General features: G+C 34.3%; 1 protein-coding gene across 2 annotated transcripts in view; it reads right to left on the bottom strand.

Annotated features, from left to right (window-relative positions):
* LOC150104101 (F-box/WD repeat-containing protein 7-like) overlaps positions 1-24,903 on the bottom strand; it is a 234,683-nt gene that overhangs the window by 74,540 nt on the left and 135,240 nt on the right. For both annotated transcript variants that reach the window (XM_090396763.1, XM_090396761.1), the window contains exon 6: positions 12,743-12,877. In XM_090396763.1, the coding sequence (XP_090252889.1) occupies positions 12,743-12,877 (135 nt within the window). The remainder of the gene's footprint in view (positions 1-12,742; positions 12,878-24,903) is intronic.

Consider the following 24,903-nt stretch of genomic DNA (forward strand, 5'->3'; position numbering starts at 1 on the left):
GATTGTTGAGGAATACTGCTTGTGTGTCAGATTGCTATATCATCTGCATAGCATGCTATTTTTGTGTCATTGATTATGTGAGGATGGATATTGTTCATATAGATGAGAAATAGGAGGGGGCTTAAAACAGAACCTTGTAGGACTCCAGCCCAAGTTCGATGGATATTGAAATAAATTCCATTAACTTTTACTTTCATTTTTCTTCCTTTCACGAAGTCTGAAATCCAAATTAATGCATTACCCCCCCTTATTCCTGTATCATATGTAATTTTTATTAATTTTTGTCTCCAGACATGATTGTAGGCAGCTGTGAGATTCAAGAATATTGCTGTCATCTTCTTTGATGGTTTTTCTTGAAAGCCATCTATGACTGATTGGCAAAGATAAAGTAATTGATCTTCTGTACTGTGCTGAGACATGTATGCAGTTTGGTAGAAGTTGATCTTGTTGTTTTTTAAGAGCCAATTTATAAGTCTGGTATGTATTATTCTTTTGTTTAGTTTGCAGAGAGTGCTAGTCAAAACTATTGGTCTGTAGCTTTTACAGTCACTAGGGTTTTTGTTAGTTTTTAGTAAGGGTATAATGACTGATGTTTTCCAGATTTTTGGTATGCATTCCAGGAAGTGTTAAATATCTTCAGAAGGCAATTTTGGGCTATTTTTCTCATGTTTTTAATCATATGTCCAAAGATAAGATCAATTCTGGGTGATTTGTCAGAGTCTATTTGACTAATTGCTGTTTCTAATTCTGTCACTGTGAGGTCCTGAGTAAAGATGTCCTCAGAAGGATAGATTCTGGATTGTATTAGCAGATGTTTGGCACTTTTTGTCTTTGTTGTACTGCAGCTTGCTTGCATTGGAGTAATGGCAAGTAAATTTGCCATCTGTTTGTTTGTTGCTGCTGTATTGGTTCCTGAGGAGACTATGTTTGAAGAGTGATCAGTATCAGGAAGTGTTGGGTTGTTTAATAATCTGATGATGTTCCAGTATTGTAAATCTTTTCGATCTAGTCTATTGCAGAATTCTTCCTACTTTTTTTGCTTGCAGTTAGAAATTTCATCTTCTATGTTTTGAGTTAATTCTATTAACTTCTTTCTGTTGTCTTCTGTGTTATTTTGTTCTTTTAACTGTTCATTGATAATATCTCTTTTGATGATCATAATATTGATATTATGATCTTTCCAAAATGGAACCCAATTGTTTTTCCTGAGTCCTCTGGGAATTGAATTTTTTACAGCTCTCTGTATGTTGTTTGTTAGTTCTAGTAGTTGCTGATCAAGTTCTTTACTAGTGGGTGTGCTAGTGCAATATATTTCTAATAGTCGTGTGTATTTAGGCCAATTTGCTTTTCTAAAGTTCCAAGATCTCTTTGTCTGTGGTTTTTGGTCTAACTGCAAATTAATGGTTGCGATAATAGGTTTATGCCAAACTGAATGAAAGTTATCACTTGACTCTTTCTTGTTAGATTTAGATGTTTATTTCTAAAGAATTAACTCTATCCATCAAACAATGAAATTCACTCTTAAATGAGAAGCCGATAACAGTCTTTCTTTCTAGAAGTGCTTTATCTTAAGAGAATGGATGTCAGTTTACAGTTTTTGGTCTATAGAAAGAAAAACAACAAAAGAAAGATACATAGATGCTACTTCCTATTATCATTCTCAAAAGTCTAGCACCGCTAGATTTCTGAGAAGGTTCACTGCAGGTAACATTTTATGTCTATTGAGGTTCTTTTTTACAACAGAAACTGTTGCATATTCAATTCACTTTCCTCTTTGATTGTTAAAACTCAGATTTCATTTCATGAATAATAAACACCCATATCCTCTATTCATTAGTACACAGAAAAGCTATCAAAGCTTCTGTGTACTATAAAATTGGCATTCTGCAAGTTCACGATGTTTTTATACTTTCCAAAATCACCTTTTTTTTGCCTATTCAGCCAGACAGATTTGCAATGATATGCTTAAAAGAGCACTAAAATGACATTTGCTTCCATGAGTGAGACAAATCAAGTCTTACAGAGAAAGACTATATAACAAATTGAAGCTCCAGTTTAAATTTGAATTTAAATTTTCTTATTTAAATTTGACTGATCAGTCAAATTTAAATAAGAATCACCATTTCAAACTTTTCCCAGTTTTGAGAAATAATTGCATCCATTGTAATTAATAAATTTATCGTTATTACTTTATATTATTATTGTTATGTTTGGCCATAGCTGAATTTACTTTCCTGTTTTGGCCTCCAATTGTACACAGATTGAGCTCTCCTTATACTTGTATGATGTACTTTTCATTTTTGGTTATTGCTCTCTTTTTAACCTGACAGTTGCCTTGCAAAGGTGAACAGGATACTATAATAGTACAACATGTAAAGTTTACATTATAACTTCCTTTTGACAATTTTCCCTCTCATTTAGCTGTTATTTGCCAGAAATCCAATATTATCATATTGGATTTCTGGCAAATGTAAGATATCAGAATAAGATATTCTGATATCTTACATTTGGTCTTATGAGGATCATCATCTTGAATGGCAGACAAATCAAGTAGAGTGATGTGGGCAAATATCAGAATGGAGAAATGGACAATGAGACTTATTTGTGCTTATGGTCCTACAGAAGGTTCCTAAGGAAGAAATGAAGGAATTTTTTGAGGCATTAGAGAAGGCAGCTGGCTCAATGAAAAGGAAAAGTTGATCCTTGTTGGAGATCTAAACAGCAGAATAGGAAATCATCACCAGGTATATAGAAATGTTTTGAGAAAATTTGGAAAAAAAGCAAAGCTAATAATATGATTAGTGCCTGCTGGATTTCTGTTCAGGACATGGATCAGTTATTACTAACACCATGTTCCAACTTAAAAATGTGAATAGATTCACATGGAGAAAAGATGCAAGTAATAAGAAAATTCACATTAATTATGTTATAGTTGATAGCAATGTTTTCCCATTGGTTCAGGATATAAGGGCATACAAAGGATTTGAAATAGGAAGTGATCACTATTTAGTTTTGAGCAGGATAAAATTGAATTTCACACTGAAAAGAAGAGTGTGTAAGAAAGTTTTAAAACGAATCAAGTGTTCTTAGGGAATACCAAAAATAAAAAATAAAATAAGAATGCAAAGTGCTGTGTAAAACTAGCTAAATAACAGTTATGGGAAGACTTTGGTAAGAATATAGAAAATAAATATCAAGAAGGTGGCAAAATATTCTGGAGGCTACTGAAAGACTTAGAAACGGAGGAAAGAGTACTATAGAAGGAATAGGAAATGATAAAGGCGACATGAAAACTGAAGATAAAGACATTCTAGATATCTGGAGTAATTACTTTGAAAGACTGCTTAATGAAACATGCAGTGTCAGCACAATGATAGAAAACTCCCAACAGGAATGCAGTAAGAAATACATATCCATACTTGAAGTAGCTGGATTAGATGATATTTGGTCAGAAATACTCAAATATGAAGGTATAAAAGTTTTATAGTGGCTGCATTGCATAATTCAGAAGGCCAGGTCAGAGGATTGCAGCAAAGCTCCCATCTATAAAAAGGGAAATAAAACAATGTGGGAATAACAGAGGTATTTCCCTACTGAGTGTTCCTACTGTATACTTTAGAACCGGCTAAGGAAAACTGTGGAAGGACAGCTTGGTGAAGAATAAGCTGGACTCGGCCAAATAGAGGTTGTCAGGATCAGATTTTCACTTTAAGACAAACAGTTGAATAATCTTGGGAATATAATAAGGATCTGTATTTAAGTTTTGTTGATTTGGAAAAGGCATATAACAATGTGTAAAGAGGAAATCTCTTAGAAAGGTTAGAATTATATGGTGTAAATGGGACATTATATCAAGCAACACAGTCTCTATTTAAGCTGTGAGTCAGCAGTTAGAATTGGAGGAGGACAAGAAGATGGTTTGAAGTAAAATCAGGTGTGAGATAAGGCTGCATATTATCTCCCTGTTATTCATTATCTGTATGGATCACATTATGAAGGAAAGTGGTATTAAACCAGATATCAAAATTGGAGATAATCTCAGCTCTTTACTTTATGCAGATAATGTTATACTTCTGAAAAAATCCAGCACAAGTCTGCAAGATTCCCTGACTAAATTAATAACAGTTGTAATAAATTTGGTATGAAAATCAGCAATAAAAAGACAGACAATGAAAATAGGCAGAAACATTGAAAACATCAACTGTATCTTGAATGATGAACTTATAAAACAAGAAAAACATTTCAGCTATTTAGGCACAATATTTAATGAAGATTGTAAATTAAATATGGAAATAGAGAATTAGTAAAGCTGGTATGGTGAGAAGTCAGCTAAATAAATTTATATGGAATAAGAAAGTAATTACTCAAAAAAAGTTTAACCTAGGATCTGAGAGCTGGGTTAGAAACACTTGATCAAAGACTTAGAGACCTCTGATATGAGAGTTCTGAGAAAGTTTAGGGGGGTGAACAGATAATATCAATGGCAGTATCACATCAAAAATGAGGATATTAGGAAATAACTCACCATTGTTAGCATTCAGGAATTTGTTAGTAGAACTAGTTTCAGATGGTATGATCACTTAAACAGAATGGGTGAGGAAAGATTAGCAAAACAAGTGTTCTTTGCCAAGTTGACAGGAAAAAGACCCAGAGGAAGACCAAGATGGATGGACTGATACAGTAAAAAGGACCTCAAAAGACAGAAATATAAAATCTGATAATAGTGGAGTCTTGACAGATGACAGATTAATTTAGAGGAAAATTTTGATTGGAAGTAAGTAATGGTGTAACTTTTTCATGTAATACTATCATAATTATCCTGCCCCCCCCCCCCCCCCGAGGGATTTTGATGATAATGATAATTAGCATTTTTTCTTGAACAATATTTCTATATTTGAATCCACAGCTCATCCTCTGAAAAATTCTCAACTTTTGATATTCAAGACAATACTGAAGTTTATGCTGTTCAAAATTAAGTAGTGATTATTTCCTATTTCAAATCATCTATATACTCCCGTGTTCTGAATCAGCATAAAGATACTGCTAACAACAATTTAGTGCCATTGTAACTACTTATTTCTTGTGTCTTCTCTTCCTGTGATTTTGAGAATATCTTGACATTGGGACATGGTGTTGACTAGTCCACATCCTGAATAGAAATACAGCATGTACTTACCATTATTATTAGCTTTGCTTCTTTCTCCAAATTTTCTCAATTTTTTTTTTATGTCTGGTATTCATTTCCTACTCCATTGTTTATATTTCTTTTCTTTCTTTCTTTCTTACTTTTTTTTCATCAGCTACCTTCTCTAATGATTTGAACAATTCCTGCATTTCTTTCTTATCAGAGCTTTCTGTTGGACTACAGGCACAAATAAGTCCCTGTCCAATCCCATTTTGATGCTTGCTCACAGTGTTCTACTTGATAATGCCTGCAATTCAAATAGATTATTCTTATATGTACTACTGAATACTATAGCTACTCCTTTCTTCCTTTTCCTGATCATTCTGTCTGACAAGAATGATCAGGAAACAACATTTTATATTTGTTGTTTAGAAGAATCTCACCTGCTTTTGTTTTCTCTGTTTCAATAACATCGATGTCAACCTAGTCCTAAATTTTTTGGCCAGTTTTGACCGGATGTTTTGGTTTAAGTCAACATGAATACAATTTGGTAAGTTAAATTCCAAACTACTTGTTTTCAGCCAGTATCCATGCAGACACCTACTAATGGAGCGAATCACATGAGGGTGAGGATTTGATATTATGTCAAAAGCTCCAGTCAGTTATCCACATTCCTTAAAAGGCTATGTTGAGATTTTTAAAATGTTAGTTATTTAATTCTGATTCTTAAGCAACCTCTTTATCACATAAATATGTACTGTGGCCTCAATGTGTTCATACATCAATGAATACATGGATGTAAAGCATAAATTATTTGATGATACATTTTATCTACATGGCCATTTGGGTGGTTAATGTGCAAAAGAGTTTTTGTTTATTTTTTCTCCTCATTGTAAGAGAAAGTTCTGATATGACGTAACTTTTTCAAAGTTACGTCATATCAGAACTTTAAGTAGAAGGGATATATTTCAAGAAGGGATATATTTCAAGATGTGCACAGCATAAAATGGAGTTAAAATTTAATTTCTATTTATTAAGATTTTACTCAGTTCTTTTCCATGCATCATAACTGTTTTTCTTTTTGTTAGTTGTATTACTACTGAAATAGATTTTTTTATTTTGTAAAGCACAATAAATTCACCATACAATCTGCAAATTGCATATACATTACTAAAAATGTCAATGTCCAAAAGTAATTTCAAGCTAATTCCCACACAGCTTTGCCCAAGCAAAATAGTCATATTCTCTAAAATCTGAAGATCACTATCAAATATCATATTACATCATACGGTCTTACATAATATTATATTTTATGCAAATCTTGCCAACAAAACACTGGAAGCTTATTGTACATCAGTATTGTGGATAGGCTGAGGGTGAGTTAATTCAAAATGTTGCTTGTGTAACAAAACATGGAAAACTTTTTCAAGCCATTTCAAGTCCAATAAGCAAGAAAGTGTTCTCATATCAGACAATGAACATCTACCAACTAAAGGTACTCACAAACAATTCATCCCCATGATAGGATTCAAACCCACAGCTTGTTGGTTGGAAAGCAGATATACTATTCAATTTCACAACCAGGTTATCAAAAAGTTGTAGCAGAGCAGAGTAAAAATGCTTGCTTAGTGTTTTTGTTTAAGAACAAATAGGTATATCATTTATAATTGCTACAGTGATTGGGAAAAGTCATTTCAAAACAGACCACTATTTTTTATACTGACGTTATATCAAAAAAAAAAAACAAATAAAGCAAAACTAAAAGTAGAATGGCAGAAACCTGTTAATATCAAAGCTCCAACTTTAAAAGGTTTAAAAGTAAAAATAACTAAATACTTTTTTAAATTTATCCTATCTACAAATGTGCATATATACTACTAATGAGTCTACAAGAGAATGAAAATACAACTGAAAGCTTGCTCAATTCTTGTTATAACTTAAAATTGCTTAATGCTGATATCTTGATAAATTTCTCTGGCAGTTAAAAGATCTTTTAAAATCTCTGTGAAAGTGAAGATTTCAGTGAAATGAGGGAAGACAAATATATTGACAAATATTGCCTTAAAGTGCAAAGCTGTAGTCTACTTGAGTTTTGCACTCATATAACAAGCACTAAAATCAAATGAATGCATATGTATATTACAATTTCCTTAAGAAATGCAAATGACACCATAGCACCCACTTTCTCACTGAGTATAGGGAGTCAATGGACTTTTGTATTATTTAAGAGTATCTCATTGTTTATGTAACACATTAAAAAGGAAGAAAAGAGAATAATATACCTCATCATCATCAATTTTTCTGATATGTAACCTCAAGGGGTGGTTCAGGATACTGTGACAGCACTACATAATTAAGTTTACATTATTATTAATCTCTTATCCACAATTTTCCTCCAAATTAGTTTATTACTTGTCAGCACTCCAATATTGTCGTATCTAACATTTCATGGATTCAGCTAGAAGTGCTTCTAAGACACTTCTGACTAAATCTACCTAGACCTTGATCTTCCCCTGAGTTTCTTTCCTGATATCTTAGCATCAAACACCTGTTTTGCTAACCTTTCCTCATCCATTCTATTTAAGCGGCCATACCATCTTAGATTAGCTCTGGTTACACATTCTTGAATGCTAAACAATGTCAAGTTCTTTTCGATTATCTTCATTTTTAATACAATTCTACCACTTATGCCATCTGTTCATTCTCCAAATTCTTCTCAGAACCCTAATATACTTTTCGATTATCTTCATTTTTAAAAACAATTCTACCACTTATGCCATCTGTTCACTCTCCAAATTCTTCTCAGAACCCTAATATACTTTTCAATTATCTTCATTTTTAATACAATTCTACCACTTATGCCATCTGTTCACTCTCCAAATTCTTCTCAGAACCCTAATATACTTTTCGATTATCTTCATTTTTAATACAATTCTACCACTTATGCCATCTGTTCACTCTCCAAATTCTTCTCAGAACCCTGACATACTTTTCGATTATCTTCATTTTTAATACAATTCTACCACTTATGCCATCTGTTCACTCTCCAAATTCTTCTCAGAACCCTAATATACTTTTCAATTATCTTCATTTTTAATACAATTCTACCACTTATGCCATCTGTTCACTCTCCAAATTCTTCTCAGAACCCTGACATACTTTTCGATTATCTTCATTTTTAATACAATTCTACCACTTATGCCATCTGTTCACTCTCCAAATTCTTCTCAGAACCCTAATATACTTTTCGATTATCTTCATTTTTAATACAATTCTACCACTTATGCCATCTGTTCACTCTCCAAATTCTTCTCAGAACCCCAATATAAAGCATTTGATCAAAGATATTGATCAAATGCTTTATTTCTAACCCAACTCTGAGATCCATTAAAACTGGTTTGAACACTGTCTTGTATACTGCTAGTTGGTGATTTGGCTAATTTCTCTCTTATCCCATATAATTTATTCAGCTGGCTACCCACCATACCAGCCTTTGCTTATTCGGTTGTTTATTTCGAGATTTAACTTTTCATCTTCACTAAAAACTGTGCCTAAATACCTGAAATATTTTACTTGTTCTATAGGCTCTCCATTCAGAAGGCAGCTGCAGTTTTTTATGTTCTTGCCCATTTTCACAGTTTTGGTCTTTTTATTGCTGATTTTCATGCCAAATTTGTTACAGCTGTTATTCAATTTAGTTAGAGAATTCTGGAGACTTGCACTAGATGTGTTTAGGAGCACAACATCATCTGCATAAAACAAAGAGCTAAGTTTGATATCTTCAATTCTAATATCAGGCCTAATGACATTTTCTTTCATAACGTGATCCATATAGATGATGAATAAGAGTGAAGACAATGTGTATCCTTATCTTGCCCCTGATTTTACATCAAATCCTATCTTCCTGTATTTCTTTCAGTTCTAACTGCTGACTTACAACTTAAATATAGACCATGTACTGCTCTATATAATGTTCCATTTACCACATCACTGAAGTGTTTTGAAAAGCTTTTCTCTGGGCACCTTGTCATATGCCTTTTCCAGATCTATAAAACTTTCAGTACATATCCTTGTCATATCCTCATGATTTCTCAACTGTTTATTGTAAAGTGAAAATATGATCTTGACAACCTATTTGTTCTTCTCCAATTCTTTCTTTTAAGGTTGCAGGGTGGTCAGCATTTATAGTGAATAATTTATGGAGACAAAAACACATGTGTTGGAGTAATTACTTTACTTATAATTATGAAATTATACAAAATAATTATAATAGTTCTTCTCCAACTTTCTCTTCCAGAATCTTTCTCAACATCTTTTCAAGTATGCTTGCATAAATATTACCTAGAACACTTAGTAGAGAAATTCTTCTATAATTCTCACATTCGGTTTTGTTCCTTTTTTTTTTTTTTTAAATAAATGACAACTATTAGAATTTTATGTCAATCATCTGGAGTTCAACCTTCTGACCAGGTCATCTCAGTTACGTAGTGTAGCCACTGCAAAAAAAAAAAAAAAAAAAAAAAAAAACGATATCTCCATACTTAAGCATTTCTGGTCGATCATCTACTCTAACTGCCTTACAGCATTTCAAGTTTTTTATGACTTTTCTACTTAAAGTATTGATATGTACTTCTCTTCACATTCCTCTTGAAAATGTTCTGGTATAGTTCTGTCACTGCTTGTTTCATTTAACAGGCTTTCAAAGTAATTACTCCAGACATCTACACCCTCTGTCCAAAAAGAAACCAAACTTTTCGAAAATAGAAGAAACTAGTGGCGCCACCTCTTGTATCTTTTTGTTATCGAAAGCGGCAACCTTCATTAGTGTTGTGTCAACTGTTTATGACATTTGTTTCATTAGAAGCCGAGTTAAAGCGCCAAGAGTGACAGTGTGTTCTGACAAATGGTCGGTTGTCACGATATTCATGCCATATGCGACGAATTCTCACTATTAATCACTTCAAAACTTCGAGATAAAACTCACCATTGACAGTTTGGCCATGTGGAACGAATTCTTTGTGGATAATGCCCTTGGAATCGTAGAAGCAAATCAGCATTGTCTTTACTTTTGACTTCTCCGAGCGACTTTTTTTTTCAGATGTCCCTCTTCTGGTGGTCTCCACTCAACACTTTGTTCCGGGCGTTTCATCACTAGTAACAATCATTTCAAGGAAGTTTGAGTCCTTACAAGCGCTTGTAATGAGGTCCTTGCAGTGTTCAATTCGATACATTTTTTGGTCGTCGGTCAACTTGTGGGGAACAAATCGCGAATTCAATTTATGAAGACCCAAACTCTCGGTCAAAATGTTGTGGACAGTTGATTTTGGAATCCCCAATTCATCTTCAATCAATCTCACGGACGATTTTAGGTTTTCTTTGATGAAATCACACACTTTTTAGATGTTAACTTCGCTCAGTCTGGTTTTTGGAAAGGCTCACTTTTCGTCGTCCTCAAACATCTCACAACCACCTTGAAATCGCTTAAACCCCTTGTAAACTTGAGTATGGGATAAGCATTCATCACTGTATAGTTTTTGAAGCATTTGATGCATGTCAGTAAAACTTTTACCAAGTTTAACACAAAAGTCAATCGCAGCTCTCTGTATGAAACTGATTTTCCGACAGTTTGTCAAAACACACTGTCACTCTTGGGCACTATAACTCGGCTTATAATGAAACAAATGTCAAACAGTTGACACAACACTAATGAAGTTGCCCCTTTCGACAACAAAAAGATATGACAGGTAGCACCACTAGTTTCTTCTATTTTCGAAAAGTTTCGTTTCTTTTTGGACAGGGGTGTAGAATATCTTTATCTTCAGTTTTCATGTCACCTTTATCAACTTTGATTCCTTTTATAGCGCTGTTTCCTCTATTTCTAAGATTTTTCAATAGCCTCCAGAAGCCGGCGAAGGTTGGTCGATTGGTAGAGCCTCTGCTACTAATGGCTCAGTTAAGTAAGTTTGAGCGCGGTTAGTAGTTGGAAGGGGGCCAATCGTTCGATGCTGTCGGCACACTCTGCCTCGATGAGTCTTTGGACTCCCTGGAGGTGTCAAAATAATAATAATAATAATAATAATAATAACATTTTGCCATCTTCCTGATATTTATCTTCTATATTCTTTCCAAAGTCTTTCCATGACTTTTGTTTAAGTCATGAGAAGCCTTTGACTATGAGGCTTTCTTATTTCTTAGGTCTCTCCATGTGAACTACTTTTTTACACATAGCTTAGCTGTCTTACATTTCCCTCTATATTCTTTTAGGGCATCTGCCAACTTATTTGCTAGGAACTTTTGTTACACTTTCTTCTTTTCCAGAACTGCTTCTTTTAACTTTTTGATTCCACCATAGAATTCTTATTTTTCTCTCCTTAAAGAGAACTGCAACTCCTAAACTGAATCAATGTCTTCTTCAGTGTTTGCCACTGAGACCTCAAGGTTTAGTTCTTGTTTTCAAACTGCTTCAAATTTTCTTCAATAATGTTCATATAGTTGAGTCTACCGTTTACCTATAAAAGCTGCTAAACTTTAATTCTTTTAAAAACTTTCTTACATATTGTTCTTTTTAAATGTAATATCCATTTTTATCCTGCTTAGCACTAAGCAGGATAATGATCATTTCCAATTTCAAATCCTCTGTAACTCTCATTTGAACCAGCACATGAAGATATCACTATCAATAATGACAGTCAATGAGATTTTTCTTATTTCTTGCATCTTCTCTCCATGTGAATTTGTGCACATTTTTATGTTGAAACATAGTGTTAGTAATAACTAGTCCATGCCCTGAACAGAAATCCAGCAAATACTTTATTATTATTAGTTTTCCCCTTTTCTCCAAATTTCCCCCAATCATTTCTATATGCCTGGTGAAATTAATTTCCTAACGACTCGAAAACTTTTCCACTTCTCCAAAGGAACAATTCTGTGGGACCATAGGCACAAATAAGTTTCATTGTCCATTTCCCCATTTGGGAGTGTACCCACATCACTCTATTTGAAACTGCATTCCTATCAAGAAGTCTATCTTCATGTTTGGTGTTGAATGCTACTGCTACTCCTTTTCCTTGATCATTATTACCTGAATATAACATCCTACACTTATAATATACCTATGTCCACTATATACCTATGAATAATATACCCCTGTGTTGATAAAGACTGCCATAAGTATATTATACCTTTTTAATTAATTTTTAAACCCACAGATCACACTAGTTAGAGTGAAGGACAATATATATTAATTTCATGTAACCACCCAATTTTGTACACAATTTACAGAAAATAAACATACAATTAATAACAAACAATGGATAATAAAGGCATCAGCAATCTAGTTTTCATAGCCTCCAGTAGTGAATAAGGATCCATAAATTCAGATTACATAAACAGCAGCTCACTGCAACTGAGATACAGTAACAGCTGTATCAAAAACCCTGCATGCAATTTTCATTCAAGGTTTTTAATCAATGGAATTTGCCTCTACAAAGAAGAAACCTTCAAACAATTAGATTTTCAAGCATTTACATATATCAGCAGTAAGAGCTTGACAAAATCATGATTTTAGGATAAACTGCATTTATATTATTCATTTTTTTTCCTTAAAAAAAAACTTACCTCCTTTGGCAGTAAAGATATAAAATCCCGCTGGAACTGGGGCTCAATGACATTCATCATATGGCGGACCTGCGTGGGCTCACATACCTCAATCAACCTATCTAATGCTTGAAGTCTTTCTATATTACTCCATGACTTTACAAATAATAACAGAATTAACAATCATAATCTAATATTAGTTTTATATGCTCAACAAAATATAATACAAAATACAAACTTTTCTGAAGAAAAACTATATACTGCTATTTATATATTCTAGTAGCAAGGCTTATACGTTGGTTAGACATAACTGGTAATTAGTTCACGGAATTAACAACGTAAATGAAGTATATTAATTAAAGGTAACTTTAATGAATCACTTCTATATTTCGGCAACGTCACATTGCCATCTTCAGGAACATAAAGATATGGTATGTGCACTCAGGAACTAACACAAAGCAAATGAGGAAGAACGCAAGAAACTAATATTGTTCCTAAAGTCCTAATGGTGCCCTCTTGCGGGCTAATTTGGTAGTCTTGGCAGTTGGGCTGAAGTTCTCATAATGAAAGTCTCCCAAATTTGGGGCAGTTTCATGCACCCAAATTTGTTGAGGTTAGGACTGTTTTTTAGAGCTGCTGAAGATTCTTTGAATGATCTTTCGTATTTAAACTTGCTGCGATGAATTATTTTTGTTTTCTTCCAACGAATTTTATGGTGGGTATCTAAGGCATGGTCTGCCAGCCCAGAGCGGCTGTACTGGTGAAAACGGATGTAGTCTTGGTGTTCTGAAATCCTGATATTTGTTGTTCTGCCTGTTTGGCCAAAGTAGGACAATTTGCAGCTGCAAGGGACCTGGTATACACCAGGTAGGTCTAGGGGAAGTGGTTGGTCTTTGGTAGAGCGGATAAGGGATGCCAACTTTTTATATGGTCTGTAACAGGAAGTAAGGTCATATTTTTTGAGGATATTGGTTATTTTCTCAGAGGTGCCCTGGATGTAGGGGATGGTGATAGACTTGGTGTAATCTTTATTGTGGAGGGGGGTTGTGGTTTACAGGTTTTAGTATTTTTTGGATTTTTTTGGGGTTATAGCCATTGGCTAAGAAAGTGTTGAGAATGTGGTTTAGTTCAATAGTCAGGGCCTTGTCATCTGAGCAGATTAATTTTGCCCTGTTATATAGTGTTTTTATCACCCCATATTGTTATGAGGGGGGGGGGGGGATTGCTGGTGAATGTATCGGCCAGTATTTGTGGGTTTTCTGTAAACAGAGAAAACCAAAGATCCATTAAGCTGGCAGGTGATTAAAGTGTCTAGGAAGGGGAGGGTGTTGTTTTCCTCTTTTTCTAAGGTGAACTGGACTCTGGGGTGTTGGTTGTTTAAGTGTGTTAGGAAGGAGTGGAGTGTGTCTGAGCCATGTGGCCAAATAGCAAACACATCATCCACATAACGAAGCCAAATAGTGGGTTTTTGTGGGGCGGAGTTTAAGGCTTTCTCTTCAAATGTCTCCATAAAGAAATTGGCCAAGGGTGGGGAAAGTGGTGAACCCATGGCTGTCCCCTCTATCTGTTTGTAGAACTTTCCTTGCCAAACGAAATAGCCTGAGTTCATTGTGAACGGAAATAGGGCTGAGATATCGGCAGAAAACTTGGCTTGGATGAGCTCAGGGGTTTCTTTGAGTGGGACATTAGTGAATAGGGAGGAGACGTCAAAACTGACCATTATGTCAGTGTGTTGGAGTGTGAGGTTTTCTATACTGGCTTTAAAGTGGGCTGAGTTTTTTATGTGTGATGGTGTGTTGCCAGTGTAGTGTGTGAGCGTTTTGGCTAAATGTTTGGCTAATTTATATGTGGGGGAATCAATGCCATCCACTATGGGACGCAATGGCACATTTTGTTTATGTATTTTTGGGAGTCCATATAATCGGGGGGGGGGATCTAGAGTTATAAGGTTTAAGTTTGTTGGTGACTTCCACAGGCCAAGAAGTGACTTTCTTAAGGAATCTGTGGAGAGTTCTAATCTGAGAGCTGGTCGGATTGTATTCAATGGGGAGGTAAGTAGTACGGTCTAGTACTAAAGCATTTAGCTTACCTTTGTAGTCTTTTTGATTGAGTACCACAGTGGCGCTTCCCTTATCAGCTTTGGTGATTACTATTTTTTTGTTGTTTTTCAATTCTTGTAGGGCTGCATATTCGTTTTTGGATAAGTTGGTTTTTGGAGGTTTGGCTTTAGTCAGAACACCGACTACATCCAGTCTTACGTTGTTGGCGATATGGTTAGGCAGGTTGCGAATCCCACGCTCTATTTGGATCATGATTTCTTCAGCAGGTATCCTTTTAGGAGCTAGGGCGAAATTGTGACCACGTGAAAGTGCGGTGAGTGCTTCAGGCTTTAAAACTGCCGACGAGAGGTTGACTACAGTGTTGAGTGGTGGCTGTGGTAAGGAAGTAGAATTCTTCGTCAGGTCTTCGTATTTTTTTACGTGTCGACTACGTATTTTTTTCAAATTCTTTTCTTGCCGATGAGCATGAGATGTCATGAAGTATCGACCATAGATCACGGCCGAGTGTATCCGAAAGCTCTTCCTCTAGTGCCCGTAAGGTTTTGTTTTCGTCGGCAAGGAGAACGCGCGTCGCGGTAATTTGTTCTCTTAACAGGGGAGAAGCTAGTGCGGTTATAAATGCGTAGAGCTTTCTCTGAAGTAAAACGGCGCTTCAATTTGACACAATTAGGGATCACTTTGTTATCCCGGCAGCGTTTTAGGAACGTCAGACGATTTATTTGCCTCGATATCTTCAACCTCAATTTGCCGTATTGACGGGCCTTTCGCGATTTGCATCTCCGTGGATGATCATGATTCTAGTAGCAAGGCTTATACGTTGGTTAGACATAACTGGTAATTAGTTTACGGAATTAACAAACGCATATAAAGTATATTAATTAAAGGTAACTTTAATGAATAACTTCTATATTTCGGCAATGTCACATTGCCATCTTCAGGAACATAAAGATATGGTATGTGCACTCAGGAACTAACACAAAGCAAATGAGAGAGAAAGCAAGAAACTAATATTGTTCCTAAAGTCCTAATGGTGCCCTCTTGCGGGCTAATTTGGTAGTCTTGGCAGTTGGGCTGAAGTTCTCATAATGAAAGTCTCCCAAATTTGGGGCAGTTTCATGCACCCAAATTTGTTGAGGTTAGGACTGTTTTTTAGAGCTGCTGAAGATTCTTTGAATAATCTTTCGTATTTAAACTTGCTGCGATGAATTATTTTTGTTTTCTTCCAACGGTTTTCTCTGTTTACAGAAAACCCACCCATACTGGCCGATACATTCACCAGCAATCCCCCCCCCCCCCTCACAACAATATGGGGTGATAAAAACACTATATAACAGGGCAAAATTAATCTGCTCAGATGACAAGGCCCTGACTATTGAACTAAACCACATTCTCAACACTTTCTTAGCCAATGGCTATAACCCCAAAAAAATCCAAAAAATACTAAAACCTGTAAACCACAACCCCCCCTCCACAATAAAGATTACACCAAGTCTATCACCATCCCCTACATCCAGGGCACCTCTGAGAAAATAACCAATATCCTCAAAAAATATGACCTTACTTCCTGTTACAGACCATATAAAAAGTTGGCATCCCTTATCTGCTCTACCAAAGACCAACCACTTCCCCTAGACCTGCCTGATGTATACCAGGTCCCTTGCAGCTGCAAATTGTCCTACTTTGGCCAAACAGGCAGAACAACAAATATCAGGGAGGATTTCAGAACACCAAGACTACATCCGTTTTCACCAGTACAGCCGCTCTGGGCTGGCAGACCATGCCTTAGATACCCACCATAAAATTCGTTGGAAGAAAACAAAAATAATTCATCGCAGCAAGTTTAAATACGAAAGATTATTCAAAGAATCTTCAGCAGCTCTAAAAAACAGTCCTAACCTCAACAAATTTGGGTGCATGAAACTGCCCCAAATTTGGGAGACTTTCATTATGAGAACTTCAGCCCAACTGCCAAGACTACCAAATTAGCCCGCAAGAGAGCACCATTAGGACTTTAGGAACAATATTAGTTTCTTGCGTTCTTCCTCATTTGCTTTGTGTTAGTTCCTGAGTGCACATACCATATTTTTATGTTCCTGAAGATGGCAATGTGACGTTGCCGAAATATAGAAGTGATTCATTAAAGTTACCTTTAATTAATATACTTCATTTACGTAGTTAATTCCGTAAACTAATTACCAGTTATGCTATTTATATAAGTGGATGTTAAACCCAGCATTATTTCAAAGCAGAATGAAGAAACTATGAAAGTTTTTGCTTTGAAATAATGCTGGATTTAATATCCACTTTACTTATATAATTTTGCATTGCCAAACTAAAGCCTTTTGGCTGTTTATTTTAGTATACATACTGATATTACTAATATAAGAAAGGATATATGAATACCTAAAGGAATCACTTGATTTTTCCTGCCTTTTAAAAATCTAAAAAATTAGGGAACTCATATTCATCTATATTATAAAAGTTAAACAGTGAATCCTAAATAGGGTCACTATGTTTAAGACATAAATCAACAGACTGACTTTCAGGATTAAATAACACTAGCCTACAAAAAAAACTTTTTTTTCTGCTGATTATGATCTGACACTTGTTTTCTACTAATTTGGGTGCGATGATTTCAAATATCAAACCCATTTTTCTCTATCAAGTCAGGTTTTTCCTCTATGGCATTTTCTTTTTGCTAATTTGTAAGTTTTTGATAATTTTAAGGAGGTAGTACTATTTAGAGAATCAAAACAATTGATTTTTTAATATTATTTTCTGAAAGTATGTACTTTTAAAAATCTGTTCCTAACTTTTTATCAAGAAATTCGAAAAATTCCCGAAGATATAGCCTATTATTCAAAGCAGTGCGCAGATCAGAATCGGAGCAATCACCACTCTCGCTTGTTAGTAAATGAATAAATGCGTAAGAACCTGCAACGGCACGTACTGGTGCTTTGAATGTGAGAGAGGCTGATAACCGACCTAATACATTTACGTGATGAAAAGTAGGCAATGACAACTGCCTAAAACAAATGAATGCTATATGCGTCATAGCGGAAAAAGAATGATTGAAATCAGTCAAACGTTAATTGATCATGAAGGTATGATGAGCGCTTATAATGTTTCAATAAAGTCTCTGGTTTTTTTTGTCTTGTTAATTGCATGTTAGTCGGCAGTGAAGAAAATACATCATGTCGACTACTCGAAATTGTGTCAACAGTGTAGATTCCTTCTGCTACATTTGTGGCAGCTTTACTGTTCCCAGTCAAAGGACAAATATCACTGATTTCGTTAAGAAAGTGTACTTTGCATACTTTGACGTAAAAATTGCAGATCAGGACAAGTAATGGGCTCCAAATAAAGTGTGTAAGTCATGTGTAGAAAATTTATGACAGTGGAGCAAGGGAAAACGCCAAAAATTAGCTTTTGGCATTCCAATGATTTGGCGTGAACCGAAAAATCACGTAGATGATTGCTATTTTTGTTTAGTTCAGACTTCTGGTTATAATAAGAAGAATAAGAAAAAAATTGTGTATCCAAATCTCGACTCAGCAATTCGGCCACTTGCTCATTACAATGAAATAGCCGTGCCAATTTATAAAGGACTTCCTTTACTTGAGAACGAGCATGATCGGGATATGCCAGATGTTCTTGAGGAGCAAGACCCGGATGTTGATTCAGACAATGAAAATTTAATTTCTAGTTCTGGACCGCAACGTTTTACTCAAGCGGAACTGAATGACTTAGTAAGAGATTTGGGCCTATCAAAGGAATCATTGGAATTGTTAGCTTCAAGATTAAATGAAAAAACTTACTAGAGCAAGATACGAAGATAACTTTTTGTCATAGCAGGGAAAGTAATCTTGTACAATATTTTAAACACGAGTGTGGGTTTGTTTACTGTAATAATGTGTCAGGTTTACTAACTGAAATGAGTGTTGTACAATATCATCCAAATGAGTGGCGTTTATTTATCGACAGTTCAAGCAGAAGTCTCAAGTGTGTCTTACTACACAATGGGAATGTATATGGCTCAATTCCTAATTGGCTATTCAGTCCACTTAAAAGAAACATATGAGGACATTAAAAAGGTTCTGAAGTTATTAAAATATACAGACCATAACTGGATCATCTGTGTGGATCTTAAAATGGTGAACTTTTTACTTGGCTTTCAAAGAGGATATACAAAGTTTCCGTGTTTTCTATGCTTCTGGGATAGTCGAGCTAGAAACCAACACTGGAGTCAGAAACATTGGCCTCTTAGAATATCCTTAAATGTTGTAGAACAGAATGTTATAAATCAACCTTTAATCAACAGAGAAAAAATCATTTTTCCACCTCTACACATCAAACAAAGCTAATAATAATGGCAAATATTTGTTGGATTTCTGCTCAGGACATGGACTGGTTATTACTAACACCATGTTCCAACATAAAAATGTCCACAAATTCACATGGAGAGAAGAACCAAGGAATAAGAAAAGAATCATTGACTATGTTATTGTTGAGAGTGATGTTTTCTACCTGGTGCAGGACACCAGAGTGTACAGAGGATTTGAAATTGGAAGTGATCACTATTTAGTCTTGAGCAGGATAAAATTGAATTTCATATTGAAAAGAATAACATATAAGAAATTATAAAGCGAATAAAAGTTGAGCAGCTCTCAGATGTGAACTGTAGACTAAAATACACAAAGATTATTGAAGAAAAAAATGAAAGAGTTTGAGAACAGGAATCAAACCTTGGAAATTCAGTGGCAAGCCATGAAGAAAGCCCTGATTAATTCAGCTAGAGGCATGTGGTGAAGTTGTCTGCAAGGATAGAAAAATTAGAACTCCATGGTGGACACAGGAAGTTAAAGAGGCAGTGAAGGAAAAGAAGAAAGCATATCAAAAGTTCCTGGCAAATAAGTCAGCTTGTGCTCTTAGAGAATACAGAGACAAATGCAAGAATGCTAAACACTGTGTAAAACTAGCTAAACAAAAGTCATTGGAGGACTTTGGCAAGAATATAGAAAATAAATATCAAGAAGGTGGCAAAATATTCTCGAGGTTGTTGAAGAAGCTTAGGAATGGAAGAAAGAGTGCTGTAAAAGGAGTTAGAGATGATAAAGGTGACATGAAAATGGGAAAAAAAGATATCCTTGAAGTATGGAATAATTACTTTGAAAAACTGCTAAATGAAACAAGCAGTGATGACAGCACAGTGGTAAAAAACACTGACTAGGCATGCAGTCAGGAATACATATCCATAGTTGAAGTAGAAAAAGCCATCAAAGGCTTGAAATGTGGAAAGGCAGAAGGAGTAGATGACATTTGACCAGAAATGCTGAAGTATGGTGGTATAAGAGTCTTACTGTGGCTGCAATGCATAGTTCAGAAAGCCTAGACAGAGGGACGAATTCCTGATGATTGGAGTAGAGCTCTCATAGTACCCATATATAAAAAGGGAAATACAACTGAATGTGAGAATTACAGAGGTATTTCCCTACTGAGTGTTCCTGGCAAGATCTATGCAAGTATAATTGAGAAACAGTTGAGAAGAATTGTGGAAGAAAAGCTGGGTGAAGAACAAGCTGGATTCAGGCCAAACAGAGGCTGTCAGGATCAGATCTTCAATTTACGACAAATAGTCGAGAAAGCATGGGAATATAATAAAGATCTGTATTTAAGTTTTGTCGATTTGGAAAAGGCATATGACAAGGTGCCAAGAGAGAAGCTATTCAATACGCTCCAGTTATATGGTGTCAATGGGACATTATATCAAGCAATACTTAGTCTTTTATTTGAGTTGTAAGTCAGCAGTTTGAACTGAAGGAAATACAGGAAGATGGTTTAATGTTAAATCTGGTGTGAGGCAAGGATGTACATTATCCCCTTTGTTATTCATTATCTATATGGATCACATTATGAAGGAAAGTGGTATTAAACATGATATCAAAATTGGAGATGTTAACATCAGCTTTTTTGCTTTATGTGGATAATGTTATACTTCCAAGATTCTCTGACTAAATTGAATAGCTGTTGTAATAGATATGGTATGAAGGTCAGCAATAAAAAGACAAAGACAATGAAAATAGGGAGAATCATTGAAAATGTCAACTGTGTTGTGAATGGAGAACCTGTGGAACACGTGAAACATTTCAGCTACTTAGGCACGATTTTTACTGAAGATGGTAAATTAAATATAAAAATAGACAACAGAATCAGAAAAGCTGGTATGGTAGGAAGTCAATTGAATAAATTCATATGGAATAAGAGAGAAATTAGTCGGAACACTAAATTAGCTGTATACAAGACAAGTGTTCAAACCAGTTTTAACTTATGGATCTGAGAGCTGGGTCAGAAGTAAAACACTTGACCAAAGACTAGAGACTGCTGATATGAGAGTCCTGAGAAAGATTATAGGCGTGAACAGATGGCATCAATGGCAATATCATATTAAAAACGAGGATATTAGGAAAGAACTTGACATTGTCAACATCCAGGAATGCATTAGCACAGCTAATCTCAGGTGGTATGGTCACTTAAACAGAATGGAAGAAAGATTAGCAAAACAAGTGTTCTCTGCCAGGTTGGCAGCAAAACGACCCAGAGGAAGACCAAGATATAGGTGGATTGATACGGTACAAAGTGCCTTAGACGATAGAAATATAAGACCTGATAATGTTGGAGTCTTGACAAGTAACAGACTTATTTGGAGGAAAATTGTAGATAGGAAGTTAGTAATGATGTAATTTTTTTCATGTAGTACTATCATATCCTGTACAACCCTTGAGGGTACATGGTGGGAATTTGATGATGATGATGCAATGTATGAAAAGCTTGCTCACAGTAAACTGTTGTTGGGAACATTGATAAAAGAAATAGAGCTACTGTAGCTAATTCTTTATATTCATTTGAATTGTCATACAAATCCAACTACTGTCAAGTGTTTACTTTTGAAAAAAATATTCATCTTGAATCTGTCTTCATTACAAATTTCCATTAAGGAAAGTTTTACATTTGTCCAACTAAGTACTGAAATAGCAGAAAATAAGGATAGTCTGTTGTTCAAAGATTCCAAACATTCCATATCCATTTCTTGAAATCTTGAATTTGGTCCAGTTTGGTATTTAAAGATTTTAAGCAATTGGTAATTTTATTTTTAACATTTGTTTGAATGATTCTGTTAGATGTCATATTTATAAAACTATTTAAAGAAGGAAAAATTGAAAAATCATTCTCAGCTTGACATGTAAGATCATTTTGAGATATTTTTAAGTTATCAATTATAAACATTGCATCCATAATTGTCAAGTTACTTGTTTGTGGTTGCTTATTTATGGAGCTCAACCTTAGTAAAAAGTAATCTTTTTTAAAATAACATTAAGCCATTCATTTTGCAACCATTCTGCTAAATCTTTATGATAACGTTCCAATGCACTTAAAACATTTTCATACAGTTCACGACACTACTTGTGCGATTGCATTAAGAAAATTCAAACTGTTTTGTTGATAAGCACCTCCTGAACAATAACAGTTTTTATTAAACAAGGTTAGTATATCATTCCATTCACTTTTTATTACTGTTGCAAGCACCAGCAGTTAAGAGCATGTAAATTATTTATGGAAATATTAAACATTTTTGTTTTTTGTTCTTCCTATCATGGATTTTAGGCCAAGTGGCCTGTTCCAGTCTCATGCCATCGCTTTCTTGGTCTTCCAATCCTTCTCTTTCCATTTATTTTATATCTGTTGTGGTATTTTTGGCAGTCTGCTATTGTCCATTTGATTTAGATGTTTGAACATTTTTGTTTATATTTACTTATAGAACAGTTTGTTTTATATTCAGGAATTGTAAAATTTCTTCATTTGTTGGTGGTTTTCTAACAAATTTCATCTCTGAAAAATGGATTTAATCCGTTTTTCAGCATTCTTCTTTTTTTTTTTTTTATGGTCCATATTTCACTTCCATATAATAAAGTTGGTTTAGATAGGACATTATATAGTCTGATTCTGGCATATTTTTGTACCAGGGATGGCTTAAACATATTGTCTATTATGCTGTTTAACAAAATTTGATATTTTAATGTCTATATCTTTTTCATCTTCATGTGATAAGTTATATCCCATGCATTTGAAAGTATTTACTTGTTCTAATATTTTATTATCTATCATTATTTTGCTTCTTATTGGTTATTGTCCTTTAAAAGCCATTATTTTTGATATTCTCATATATTGTTCTGAAATTTTATTTAATGATTTCCCTGATCTATGTGATGTATTAGCTACATCAGATGATGATCTGATGTAGCTAATACAATGTGATCATTTGCAAATAGTAGTGTAAATGGATTATGCTGTTTTCAGATTGTTATAATTTTATTTTTATAAATATTAAAAAAGTAGAGGTGATAGGGTATATCTTTGCTATACTCCTCTTGATATGTTTTTCCATACTGATATTTGTTCTAATTTGACTGATATTTTATTTCCTGTGTTTATATCTCTTGAATAGACTGTAAGGGCTAGTTTGATATATTTAGATTGATTAATATGTTAATAATTTTTGTCTATTAATTTTATCAAAGACTTTTTCAAAATCAATGTAGACTATGTATTTCTTTTTGAAATTCTCTTCTCTTTTCAATTAATAATTTTAGAGTGAAAATTGAGACTATGCTAGTTTGGCCTTTTTCGAATAAATTCTGTTCTTCTAGTCATTTGTCCTCTACAACACCGTTTAGTTTTTCTTTTTATATCCTTGCATTTAGCAGGATATAAAATCCTTAACTGCATTATAAATATTCACTGCACTGGATGCTCTTTTAACAAAATGACACCTAATAACTTTTCAACAAATTTAGTTCAATGTGAAATATCTTGCACATATCAGGATTTGACAGGTGTCTGTTATATCATTAATTTTATCTAAGCAGAAAATATAAAGAGGACTCGTATTTATTGATTCACTTACTTCTTTGCCTATAAACACACAAAATTCTATATTTTGAAATATTTTATTTCCAGGCTCTACAGCCAAGACAACTGATTTCAAAAATTCTCCTTCAGAAAAAGGTTTGCAATATTTTTCAATCAAAAAACTGACTTATATCCAAATATCCAAATATTTCAAATATCAAATAAGTATAATTTATCATTTCTGGAGAGAAAAGTTATCATTGGTTTCCTTTGAGAAGCCAAACCCTGATGGAAGTTATATTTGGTCTTTTTTTTTTTTTTAAGATTAACACATACTATTTGGACTACAAGACCATCGGTTTTAATACACATATATACAAAAACATCTACTAGTTTCACTAGCTGTAACTGACTAGCTTTGTCAAGACAAGAAGGTAAAAAACTACTAGTAAATGCAAAAAAAAGAAAAAAAAGGAATGCAGTAACGGCTAACAACAATTAGACAAAATTGGAAGGCTTTTTTTTGCATTTACCAGTAGTTTTTTACCTTCTCATCTTGACAAAGCTAGTCAGTTACAGCTAGAGAAACTAGAAGATGATTTTGTATATATGTGTATTAAAACCTATGGTCTTGTACGAGCCTTCCAATTTTGTCTAACTGTTGTTAATTGTTACTGCATTCCTTTTTTTTTTTTTTTTGCATTTACTAGTAGTTTTTTACCTTCTTGTCTTGACAAAGCTAGTCAGTTACAGCTAGCGAAACTAGTAGACGTTTTTGTATATATGTGTATTAAAACCTATGGTCTTGTAATCCAAATAGTATGTGTTAAGCCAGACCCTTTTTAAATTTTTGATAAGTCTGTGGCATAAATGTGGAGATGGCCATTTTTTCTCAACTTTCGCTTTATGGGTGTTGTTAATGATGCTGCATGCCATATGATTTAATTTGACGGTTAATCATTTTATAAAACAGTACCAATGGCATTGGCCACATCATCTTTTTTGTTTTCATTTAATATAATTAAATACAATTCTTCCCAATCTTGATGAAAAGTTGTTTTTTCTTCTTGAAAATTTCGACTTTGTTTTGATGCTGGTTGTGAAATACTTGCATCAATTTCAAGTACCCATTACGGTTTCTAAAATTTTATCTTCTGTTCTTTTCTTACCAAAATTTTTCTTATATTCATAGTGAAATTATTAATAAGGAACAGA

The sequence above is a fragment of the Typopeltis vanoorti genome, chromosome 8, assembly GCF_054136105.1.
Source record: "Typopeltis vanoorti isolate ZY-2024b chromosome 8, IOZ_Tvanoo_1.0, whole genome shotgun sequence".
Lineage (NCBI taxonomy): Eukaryota > Metazoa > Arthropoda > Arachnida > Uropygi > Thelyphonidae > Typopeltis > Typopeltis vanoorti.